Consider the following 13393-nt stretch of genomic DNA (forward strand, 5'->3'; position numbering starts at 1 on the left):
ATAATACAAGAGTTTCATCAAAATAACAAGTCATAAAATATGTCATAAAGACTTCGCCTTTATAGAGTTGAAGAAATATTATCATAGAGAAAGAGTTAAAATCAATAGAAAAATACTAGTCATCGATAATGACTTACTTTAATAAGTTGTGTAAAAGCAATGAAAGCATGTATAAAAAACAAAACAAATATGAAAAAAATAATTCAAAGTTATATATTTCTTAAATATCTTACACGCTTGATTTTATAAGTGTGGAACAATATAGACATGAAATAACTATAAAGTATTTCAATAATCTAAATCAACGTGCAAAAATTTATTCATAAATCAAAGTTTCAAGAGAACATATCATGATTTCAAACATCTTGTAATTTTTTTCATGTCTCAAAACTTTAATTTAAACACTACAAATTCATCTAAATATAAATGTAAAGATATAATAGAATATATTAAAAACAATAGTTGAATCTATAGTGATTGAAAAATTATTTTTGAATAATGAATTAATAAAAATATCATGTGACAACATGCAATAATATATATTATTTTATACAACTCAAAATTTTTCAATCATAAAAACATGTCTAAAAAAAATTGACATGCAAAATTAATTTATTAATCATATGACCAAGTCATACATTTCATATATATCAAAAAATAATAATAATAATAATAATCAAAATTTTCAACACATAATTTCATTATTAAATTCCAATAAATAAATCCAAATAAAAAAAAATATTATCCATAATTTTCAAGATATAAGTACATATGTTATTAAAAAATCTCAACTTTCTATATGAAATAATCATATTTTACATAAGATATTGGAAAATCCAACTATTATCTCAAAAGATTATTGTGTATTAAACAACTAGAATAAAAAAAAATCTAAAATATCATCTTTAACACAAGAATATTAAATATAAATATCATAATTTCATGCACTCCAAAAATTTCACATCTATATGTAAATATTTCTACTAATAACGATATAAATTCTAATAATAAAAGTTCATTAAAAAAATATCAAGCATTTACCTATTTTTATAGCTTGATATACAAAATATTAATCTTTTGATAATATATAAATATTATATATATGTTTATTATCATAACTTTATACTATAATATATTTTACTATAACTTTTGCTTATATGAATTTCATAAAGTTGTACAAAATTGTTAACTAACAATTTTGTTCTCTATACCTTCTAGTTATAAGAAAGTACATATTAACAACTTTGACATAACATTTGATTAGCACAAAGAATATTAATTTGCTCATTTTCATAACTTCGGGTTATGGATAATAATATTTATATAACTTTTGGTTATATTCATATAGTTTTTTACTATACGAGTTTTAAAAATTATTAATTTACTAATTTTTTTCTTCATAGTTCAGGTTATGAAAAATTAAAATTAAAATAATGTTATAATAACATTAAAAATTAACAATTATGTTATGATACAACTTCTAGTTATATAACAAAATTTTAAAAAAATTATGTATCTTCTAGCTACATAGTTGTTCATTAACAATTTTGTTTTGTATAACTTCTGGTTATACAAGAGATTTAGAAATTGTACGCACAACTTCCGGCTATAAAACAATTATTAATAAAAATTGTTTCAATAATTTCTGGTTATGAAAAATGCGTGAATACGAAATAAAAATTAAAAACCAATATTTTTCATAATTTTGGGTTATGATTGTTTTGTCAAAATAAGAAACTAAGCAAATTTGTACATAGTTTTGGGCTATGAACTATTTTTTATGTAAATTTGTGCATAGTTTCAGGCTATGAATTATTCGTATATAACTTCCAGTTACACAATACAATTAAAAGAAATTGAAGAATTAAAAGTTAATATCTTTCATAGCTTCAGGTTATGAACTTTTTTTTAATGTAAATTTGTACATAACTTCAAGTTATGAACTATTCATTTTATATCTTTTGACTATATAATATTACTTTATATATCTGAAAGCTATATTGTATAATTTAAAACAAATAATTACGAATTATATGCATAACTTCTGGCTATGTATTTGTAATTTTGGGTTTGTATATAACTTTAGACTATGAACTATTCATTATATAGGTTTTAGTCATATAATGTTGTTTCATATAACTTCTACTTATATAATATATTAAAAAGTAATTAGGGATCTTATACATAGCTTCCGGCTATATATTAGTAATTTTGTAATTTACCTCTTAACATTTGGTTATGAAGATTGTGCATATTTTTCATAACTTCTGGTTATAAAAAATTTTCTATATAACTTCTACTTATTAAATAATTAAAATATATAATTATATGAAATATGATTCATATAGCTTCTAGCTATGAGATAAAGTAAATAAAAATTATAATAATACAATGCATACTATTCATATTTCATTCGAAGAGAATAAGACTATATACTTATAAGAAATTTTGTAGATGAATTCTTCTATTTTTCTATCTTGAACATTCTTTTCTAAAATCACTTTTCCATAGTTAGTGTCAAAATTTTCCACAGTTAGTGTAAAAATTTTCCACGTAAAAATTCTTGTGTCATCTATATATTTGTTTGATCATTTGAGTATTTTGGTTATGTTGATTATCCTGATATCTCAAAGGTCTTAAATTGGATTAATAAATTTCATTTTTTAATTATATATTTTTAAATACACTCATTTACTCCTTTAGGTGTTACCGGAGTGGACATTGATTTTTTAGTAGTCATATAGGGTGTTTGAACCTACATATTACACACATCATAAGCATCATAAAACTACAATTTCAATCATATTTTATAACTCAACTCCCACGCAAACAAGAATACAACATACGATAAGAATTAACATTTAACTATTTCAATTTTAAGTAAATACAATTTGAGAAGACTTTTAAATATTCGGTAGCTCCAACACATCATTCCGTGATTAAAAAAAATTATTTTTAATTTAATATACAATCAAATAATTTATTTAGAAGAAAACACTTTCACTAGAAGCATGAACAAATAAGCTTGTAAACTAATTTGTTTCATAATATTTTTGAAAACATTTTTTAAAGACAACTTTAAAAAATAATTTTGATTGTTTTTTAAAATAAATTGTTTCAAAATTCAAACATAAAAAATAGTTTTATAGTATACTTTTGTAAAATTGTAGACCCCTTTAAACTAAAAAAAATCTAAAAAACTAATAGTTTTTCCTTGGGTTTTGGGACCACCCAGGAGAGAGGAATTTTCTTCATTTTTTGAAGTTAGGGGGAGGGGGACACCTCCCATGAAACCAACTGCATTGGACGTGTAGCAAAAGAGGATGGCTGGCCATGGTGGTGGTTGGAGATGGGGACTTGCTGAGTGGTGCATAGGGAAGCAAGTGGTGGCTTGGGGAGCAAGCCAAGAAGGAAAAGGGAACAAGAGTATTTGGGGTTGGCTGGAGAGGTAGAGACGGGGGGATGGAGTCCGGAAGAGAGGATTGGTCAGAGAGAAGCTAGGAAGGACATCTAGTGCATTTACAGGTATACTCATATTTAACCATACTTTTTGTTATTCTGAGTATCACTCCCCAGGATGTCTTTGTTGATTTACTTGACGTTTTTCCACTTATGTTGTTGGTGCCTTCTCCGTTGCATTAATTTGGCTTGAATAATGGATGAGGGTCTCTACCATATTCATTGTGGGACATCCAGATATATGTATGGTATTGTTTTTTGTTTGTTTTGTGTTTTGGAATCATTTATGTTTCTTCTCACCAGCATGAGCATTGAGAACCATGCAAACATGGCTACATCATACCCATCTTCCACCTCACCACCTCATCACTCACGTTTCCCATCCACTTCCCCCCCCATGCTCACCCTTATCTCACCCACATTCCTCTCCTTCTTCAATGGGCGGAAATTCACTCTGCACCTCCCGTGAGCTCCTCCGCCGCTGGCGCGCCAAGGGTTGCATCTTCACCCTCCTACTTCCCCTTAAACGACCCCCATGATCGCCACTCTGCCCATCAAACCGCCACTTCCGGAGATGGAGCCCGCCAATCATCATCATCGTCGTCGTCGCCTTCCTTTTCATCAAGATCTTCGTCTAGTAGCAGCGACGGCGGCGAGACCAGCAGCGCCAACAGTGGCAGCGGCAACGCAAGCGCAAGTTGAAGCGGCAACCCCCATCCTCTTCCTCCATTTCATCACAACCGTCATCGACATGCAAGCCCCGTTCCTCACTGCCAACCTGCTACCCATTAACCATCCATCTAACTTTTTAAAAATGAGGTGGCGTCATCCCTTGATCTCCATGGTAGATATTTTGGGTTATGGGTCTTGTTGGTGGGCTCCCAAAGCATTAAGTTGTGGGCCTAAGCTGCTTCATGTAGGCTTTAAGCCTCATCCTCTAAGTTTAAGCTAGATTAGTGTAGGCTCCAATGGGCCAAGTTTTTGGCCCTCTTAAGTCATTGTTTCTTTAATGATGCAAATATGATTTTTATGAAGGTTCTATCTTTAAATAACCTTTCAATTTTTTTTTTTTAAATTTAATTATACAAAATACCATTTTCGAAGCAATTTCCTAAAATTTGGTTTTAAATTTAGTTCATGAAACTTTGATGCCTGAAAATTCAATTTACCTAAACTTCGTTTTTTTTTAAAATTCGATTTTCCAACTTTCCATTCGTGAAATAATTTTTTAAGATTTTAATTTTAGGTCTAGTTCTCCAAGATCCAAATTTTTAAATTTAATTCTCCAACAAAATTCCCCAATTCTGAATTTAATCTTTTTTTTAAAATGTCACCTTCAAATAAATTTTCGCAACTCCATTTCCTTTCAAGTCAAATCTTCAAAAATTTCATTCTCAAATAAATCTTTAAAATGCCCTTTTTCTTAGACTTAATCCTCAATTTTCCGCTTTCTAATAATTTTTCAATATTCCGACTTCTTAATTTAATATTCAATTCCCACGATTCCAATTTTTTACACTTATTTATTTAATCATTATTATTTTCGTTATTATTAGCTTTATCCCATTTATTTATTTATTTTAAAATTTCCGATCATTAAAGTTCAATTCTTCAAAAATCTGACTTCCAAATTTAATTTTCAATCTAAAAAATTCCACTATTCACTTTCGTTCGCTTAAATATTATTTTGGTCATTATTATTATAATTCAATTTATTCATTTATTCATTTCATTTAAAAATTTCAATTGTTAAAGTTAAATTTTTCAAAAATCTGACTTTTAAATTTAATTTTCAATCTAAAAAATTTCACTATTCACTTTCGTTCGCTTAAATATTATTTTGGTCATTATTATTATAATTCAATTTATTCATTTATTCATTTCATTTAAAATTTTCAATTGTTAAAGTTAAATTCTTCAAAAATCTGATTTTCAAATTTAATTTTCATTCTAAAAAATTCCACTATTCACTTTCGTTCGCTTAAATATTATTTTGGCCATTATTATTATAATTCCATTTATTTATATATTCATTTCATTTAAAAATCCCAATCATTAAAGTTCAATTCTTCAAAAATCCGACTTCCAAATTTAATTTTCAATCTAAAAAATTCCACTATTCACTTTTGTTCGCTTAAATATTATTTTGGTCATTATTATTATAATTCCATTTATTTATTTATTCATTTCATTTAAAATTTTAATCGTTAAAGTTCAATTCTTCAAAAATCTGACTTCCAAATTTAATTTTCAATCTAAAAAGTTTCCACTATTCACTTTCTTTCACTTAAATATTATTTTGGTCATTATTATTATAATTCCATTTATTTATTTATTCATTTCATTTAAAAATTTCAATCGTTAAAGTTCAATTCTTCAAAAATCTGACTTCCAAATTTAATTTTCAATCTCAAAAATTCTACTTTTTACTTTCATTCGTTTAAATATTAATTTGGTCATTATTATTATAATTCCATTTATTTATTTATTCATTTCTTTTAAAAATTTCAATCATTAAAGTTCAACTCTTCAACAATCTGACTTCCAAATCTAATTTCCAATATTAAAATTCCACTATTCATATTCATTTGTTTAATGATTGTTTTCGTTATTATTATTATTCCATCCATCTACTTATTCACTTATTCATAAATTTAAAATCCTAAATAATTCTTCAAATTTCCAATTTCTAAATTCAATTTCCAATTTCCAATTTCCAAAATTCTCATCTTCGTAATTATTTATCCCATCATTATTATTTTCGTTATTCTATTCATTTATTTATTCACTTGTTCATTTATTTAAAATTTCATCCTTAAATAATTCTTTAAATTTCCAATCCCTAAGTTCAAATTCCAATTTCTGAAATCCTAACTTCCTCAATTATTTATTCAATCATTATTATTTTGTCATTATTATTATTTCATTCATTTATTTAAAATTCTGTCTTTAAATAATTCTTCAAAATTTCGATTCCCAAATTTAGTTTTTTGAAATTCCAATTTTCCAATTTCCGAACTTAATTTTCAGTTTCCAATATTCCAATTCTCGCATTTATTTCGTCACTTATTTATTATTATCATTTTATGCATTTATTTCTAAAAATTCTGCCTTCGAATGATTTACAAGATTTCCAATTTTTATAATTCAAGTTTCATAATTTATACTTCTCAAATAATTTTCAATTCTGATTTTTTTCAAAATTTAATTTCCAAAGTCCCAATTTTTGTAATTTAATTTTTAAAAAAATCCCGAACTCTCAAACAATTTTCAAAATTCCAATTTCTTTCAAATTTAATTTCTAAAATTCTCATTCTTACATTTAATTTCTAAAAATCCAATTTTCAAATAATCTCTAAGACTCCAATTTTCAAATAAATTTCAAAAATCCAGTTTTCCCTCCTGTTTTAATTTCTGTTTGGTGATGCATGAGATACATTTTGTGCTCTTTACTGTACACTGACTCCATTTTTATGATAGCGCATTGCTCGTTCGTGGCCCAGGTATGCATCCACTCCCATTTTGGTCATTCTCTAATCACGTTTTGATTCCCATATGTGCATGATCGATTAGAGTATCCATTGATTTTCCTATTGAATGTCACGCCAGCTTCATTTTATTAGTAGAGACCCGACTTTAGAGACTTAAAGGGATGTTACGGTATCTATCGTACCTTTCCGATAAGTAACTTGACCTCCGAGCCTGATCTGGTTTTTCACAAATCACCTTTTTCAAAATAAGAAGTCACGCTTAGAGTTTTCTTTCCTATTTTGTTTACTTTTTTAAAAATAAAACAAAAATAAGTGGCGACTCCAAGTCATTTTTTTTAATAATAAAATCATTTTCAAATAAAAATTAAGCTCGCTATCGAATGGAAAAAGCATAAGCCAAAATGCAGGGTCCACAAAAATATAAATATTGAAAAAAAATTGTTTCTATTATAAAAAAAAAAAAAAATTATGTGGGCATGTAGTCTTATCCAAGGAATGATTAATGTAAATTGTTTACAAAAATTTCCTTATTTGGAATTGGATTTTGCAAAGGGAATCTAGTAGAAGTCAATCTTTCCCCTTTGGGATTTTTCACGGCATAATTTGGAGGGAGAAGACACTTGGAGTGCTGAGTCATCATTCATTATTTTTCTGTTTTCGGAGGAATAATTTTTTTTAAGATTTTTTTTTGAAAATATATATATATATATATATATATATATATATATATATATATATATATTAAATAATAATTAAAAAGTAAGTATTTTTTAATAAATTAAATATTTAACAAAATTGAAGATTTTTTTTTCTTCAAATTTTAATAATTTTCTTAAAAATATTTTCAATAAAATACTTCAAATAAAAACATGAATACTATTAACATGTGGTTTCAAATTTATAATATTATTTTTAGATAAAAATAAAATAAAATTTTGAATTTTATCTAATATATTATAAAGAGTATAAATGAAAAATGAATATATTAAAAATTAAAAAGTTAAAAAATTTGAAATCAATATAAGGAAGGATTGAAGAAATTTTATGGAATTTAATTATATTTTTTTATTTGCTTTTAATCAATACAAGGAAATTGTTTGACGTGTACAAAAAAAAAATTATTGTTCTAAAAAATGGAAATAAATAAATAAGAGGAAGAGAAACATTTTCCAGGAAAATTCCTCCGAACATTTTCTTGGAAAATTCTTTTTTTTTTTTTTTTCTTTTTTGAAAAGAGACTTGGGGGAGGGGGCAGGGTAGCTAAGGAGGAAAAAAAAAGGGAATGAGTCAGCATGTGGTGCTGGCCCTGCCCACTCCAGTCTTCGTTCTATTCCTGAAACCCTCTTTTCACCTCTCTCTCTTCACATTTCTCTCTCAGATCTCCGATGACCACCAACACCAACTGAACCTCTCCCCGGGCACATGGCGGCGTCTTCGGCAATCTCCTCGGCAGCGTCGATCTCGAATCTGCCGCCGCCGTTCCTCAGCAAGACCTACGACATGGTAGACGATCGGGCCACCGACTCGGTGGTATCGTGGAGTAGCGGCAACAACAGCTTTGTTGTCTGGAATGTTCCGGAGTTCTCTAGAGACCTTTTGCCCAAGTACTTCAAGCACAATAATTTCTCCAGCTTTGTGAGGCAGTTGAATACTTATGTGAGTGTTTCGTTTTTGTTTTCGATTTTTGTTCTGCTGCTGTGCTGTTGGTTCTGAATGCGTGATCGCTTGTTTGGATTTGTGGAAATTGTGGTGTGGTGAGTTTGTAGTAAAGAAAGGGAGGATATTGTTTTGGTATAGTTAGTTTTTTTTTTTTTTTTTTTTTTTGAGGAAAAAAATTCTCGAGAAAAGAAAAGAAATTAGTTTTGGATCATCCGAGAGCTTCCGAATCAGCTTTCCCTAGTGGAAATTGAGAGTATTGTGGTGTGGTGAGTTTGGATTGAATAAATGGAGGATCCTAGTGGAGTTGTTTTGGGAAGTTTGCGAATTTTTCTGTCTGTTTATCAGGAAAAATTTTTCTTGAGAGAGATTTTAGTTCATTTGAGAAACTCCACAGCTACTTTCCCAAGTGGGAACTGGAGAGAATTGTGGTTTGGTGGATTTGGAGTAAATAAATGGAGGATCCGAGCGGAGTTGGCTTGGGGAGGTTGGAAAATCTTCTATTTGGTACTCAAGAGAAGTTTTTTAGATCAACTGGGAATCTTAAAGCCATTTGAAATCGAGAGAATTGTGGTTTGGTGAATTTTGAGGAAAGAAATGGAGGTTCTGAGTGTTGGTTGGGAGATTTTTTCGGTCTGCTTAGGAGAACTTTTTCCAGAGAAAAAATGAATTGATTATTTTGATCGGTTGAAGAACCTTCAAATCTACTTCACAAGTGGAAAATTGGGCGGATTATGGTTTGAACAATTTGGAGCAAATAAATGGATGATCTGAGTGGAGTTGTTCTGGGAGGATGAAAAATTTTCTGCTTTTACCAGGAAAACCTTTTTTTTTTTTTTTCTCAAGTACAACCACTTTCCCAAGTGGTAACTGAGGAGAATCATGTTCTGACAAGATTTGAGTAAATTTTTCTGTTTGTTTCTCAGGAGAATATTTCCTGAGGAAAAAAAAAGAGATCAACTATTCTCTATAGAATTACAGTTGAAGCTATTAGGACCTTCTGATAATTATTAGTCATATTTATTGTTCTTGGTACATCCATTGCATTAAACAAATCCTTTTGGTTGGGTTCGATATGTACTTGTGATTTTGTGATGCTTTTATGTGTAACTGAAGAGAGGGTTTGGATATTGGTTGTGCATAGTCAACTTGGCCTTTGGGGTTTAGGTGTCTTTACAATTTGGGACTTAACCAATTTTTAAATTAAGCGTGGTCCGCTGTTTTGGGATCATGTTTTTACTGAATGGGGATTAAGGGAAAATAGTATGTTTTTACAGTGGGTGTAAAATGCATGTGCTATTGGCAAGTCACCACATTTATATTTTCAAGTGAAAGAATAAGAGTCTTGGCACAAAAGAAAAAAAAAAGGAATATTTTCCTGCCAAGAGGGGGCCTGACTTGGTGGAACCTGACAGAACTTGCATGTGAAATTTCCTTCATTGTCATCTGTGGTAATTCCAGGAAGGACTTATAGTTTCACTCCTTTTGGTTCTTGGAAACAGTGAGGGACAAAAGACAAATGAATAAAAAATAAAAATAGAATCAATTTTGTTCTTTGGATTTTTTTGGTAGGTGGGTGGATGCCCATGATGCCCCTAATGGTGGTAGGATGGTGGAGATTGGTGATATCCAACGAATCTGAATTTGTTTTCAATGGAATGTGCTTGTTATATGCTTATATTTAAATATATGCTAGTGGTCTTCCCTTTATTTGGTTACTTCCAAGGAGTAGCACTGATCAACCCTGACCTGTGAGATGTTAGTCAGCTTGATATTTCGATGCCAATCCTGCTTTATGCATGCGCTATTTTGTTAATTGTCTTGAATATTATTTATTTGTGTTTGTGATCAAAACTTAGTTTCTAAGGGGTAGTTTTTTTCTTCACTTTAATCAAACAGGGATTTAGGAAGGTGGATCCAGACCGCTGGGAATTTGCAAATGAGGGTTTTCTAAGAGGTCAAAAACACCTTTTGAAGAGTATTAGTAGGCGAAAATCCACTCATGTACATACTCATAATCAACAACTACAACAACAACAACAACAACAACAACAAACTCAAGTGCAAAGCTCATCGGGAGCATGTGTTGAGGTAGGGAAGTTTGGGCTTGAAGAAGAGGTTGAGCGGCTTAAAAGAGATAAGAATGTTCTTATGCAAGAACTTGTTAGGTTGAGGCAGCAGCAGCAAACAACTGATCACCAGTTGCAAACTGTTGGGCAGCGTGTTCAAGATATGGAGCAACGGCAGCAACAAATGATGTCATTCCTTGCAAAAGCTGTACAAAGCCCTGGTTTCTTAGCTCAGCTGGTACAGCAGCAGAATGATAGCAAAAGGCGCATTACAGGTGTCAATAAGAAAAGGAGACTTCCAAAGCAGGAGGAAGAGATCCATTCTGCTAAGCATGCTACCACTGCTCCAGATGGGCGGGTTGTCAAGTACCAGCCTCTAATGAATGAGGCTGCAAAAGCAATGTTGCGACAGATCTTGAAGATGAATGCGACTCCAAGGCGAGAGCCTTCCATTAACCCTGATGCTTTCCTAATTGATGATGTTCCATCCTCCAATGCATTAGATAGTTTGAGCTCATCAAGTCGGGTTTCAGGAGTGACCCTTGCAGAAGTTCCACTAACATCTGGTCAGTCTTACTTGCCAGTGGAGTCAGCATATTCATCCAATCATCTATCAGCTGGCATCTCTGAGACCCAGTCTTCCCCCACTGTCATGACTGACTCAGTAAAAGCAGCTCAATTCCCAGAAGTCAATGTACCTAATTCTCAGGAAGATACTGTCTTGACTGACTTCACTCAAATGGAAGGAATCATTCCAGAAAGCACGGTTGAAATCCCTAATGTTGGCATGGTTGGCACTGAAACTGGGAGTCCAGGGTATATGGATCCAATGGCAGGCATTTTAGATGGGGTAGTTCCTGCAGAAACTGATGAGTTCTCGCTTGATTCCAATGTAGATAGCTTGCTGGATGGGATACCCAAGCTTCCCAGCATTAATGATGCTTTCTGGGAACAGTTTCTTGCAGCAAGCCCACTCACTGGTGACACAGATGAGATTCATTCAAGCATGCTGGAAGATAATGTGGTCAATGTACATGAGTTACAGCCAGGGGTGAACGGATGGAATAATACCCAGCATATGGATCATCTTACAGAACGAATGGGCCTTCTTGCATCAAAGGCCAAGGGGATGTGATCTTGTGTTACCATTTGTACATTTGTTTCTTGTCGAGAGGTAAATTTTTAAACCCACTATTTACTATATAGCAAGCTCGATCTTCATGCCCCTTCCTGCTTGTTAACTACACCATAATCCACAACTCCTATAGATCTTAATTCAGCATTTTCTCCCACTTTCTTCATTGTTCCCTCTTCACATTTGTGAAACAGTCCAAAATGGTCTACATAATACAAAATTTTGTTTTTCAGATATGAATACAACTTTGAAATATTCACAACCACCTTAAACTATCATATAGCTTTGAATTTATGGAATTCCTGAGTAGATGCATGCTTTTCCCCCCTTTGTACCATTCCCTTCTCTAGTTTAGTCTGAATGCTCAAATCCTGAGTTGGTCAACATGCTTGTAAGTAAATTAGTCTACACGGGCATGGTGTTGTTGAGTTTCCCATTTCGTATTTTTGTATGGTTATTTTCAGGTTGATGAACTGTGCCGCTGGGCAGACAAAGCTTTTGTTCAACAACGAATTAGCAGTTAAAATAGAAGCTTAAAGAAATTTCTCCCTCACTCTCCTCATCTTTATGTTGTAAATTTTGTTTTCTGCATGGTTTATCTGAGAATCCTTTACAAAAATTTATGATGCGGTTTATTTATGTCATCATCTATGATAACATAAGCTTCTTTGGCAAATTGTAGGATGGTAGTAATCAGAGCTTAGGATTTCTTTTTATGATAGTGCTCCTAAGGCAAGTATATTGTTTTTGTTCCCATGATTTGTTCCCTATTGCCTCCCTGTTAGGTTTCTTTGTTGGATTTAGGATATTGACAGGAGATAAACTGAACTATAGCTGGGGACTGGGTGTAAAAAGGTGTGGTTTGGTCGGTTTTTGAAGGAAAAATTTGTCCTATCGACAATGATGTTTTTGACACACCCCATGAAATTGCCTCCCTGTTAGGTTTCATGTTGCTTAGCCCTAGGTCTCTTCTTCATGGTTTTAATATAGTTCTTTTCCGGTAGGGTGCTGTTTTGACACACCCCATGAAATTGCCCATGCTTTTTTATGGTGTTTATCATAACTAGGGTGCTCGTATTATAACCATGAGTGTTGGAGTTCATATCATATTTGGAAGAGATTTTGAGTTGGTTTGGAAAGTGTTTCCGAAAATGGTTTTAGAGAACAGTTTTTGAAAATTGTTTTTTAATATTTTGTATAATAAAAGTTTGTTTGGTATCTAACATGTTTTTAACCTATTTTATATTTTCATATTTTTAAAAATAGCTTTTACATGTTGTGTTTTATTTTTAATCATTCTCTGAATTTGTATAATTATTTTTTAAAATAGTCCATAAAAGATAAGGGAAAACAATTAAAATATGTTCTTTAAAAACATTCATTTTTTTATTTTTAAAAATAGAAAATTGTTTTATATTTTTTACTTGTCAAACATGTTTTCTTGTATTTTTGTTTTGAAGAATAGAAGACTTTTTTCAAAATCCGATGGCAATAGGGTCTTAGGGTTTATTAAACGATAATTTTTTATAATTATTTCTAAAAGTAGCTCTTGTCGTTGTTATTGTTATTGTTTTTAGTCAAAT

General features: G+C 30.8%; 1 protein-coding gene across 1 annotated transcript; it reads left to right on the top strand.

The window, feature by feature from the left end:
* The first annotated feature begins 8132 nt into the window (after positions 1-8132).
* LOC100254514 (heat stress transcription factor A-1b) lies at positions 8133-12486 on the top strand. Its single transcript, XM_002273913.5, has 3 exons — positions 8133-8606; positions 10506-11849; positions 12275-12486. Exons 1-2 carry the CDS (start codon positions 8373-8375, stop codon positions 11808-11810), a joined length of 1539 nt encoding a protein of 512 aa, XP_002273949.1. The 5' UTR covers positions 8133-8372; the 3' UTR covers positions 11811-11849; positions 12275-12486.
* The last annotated feature ends 907 nt before the right edge of the window (positions 12487-13393 follow it).

The sequence above is a fragment of the Vitis vinifera genome, chromosome 16 (assembly GCF_030704535.1).
Source record: "Vitis vinifera cultivar Pinot Noir 40024 chromosome 16, ASM3070453v1".
Taxonomy (NCBI): domain Eukaryota; kingdom Viridiplantae; phylum Streptophyta; class Magnoliopsida; order Vitales; family Vitaceae; genus Vitis; species Vitis vinifera.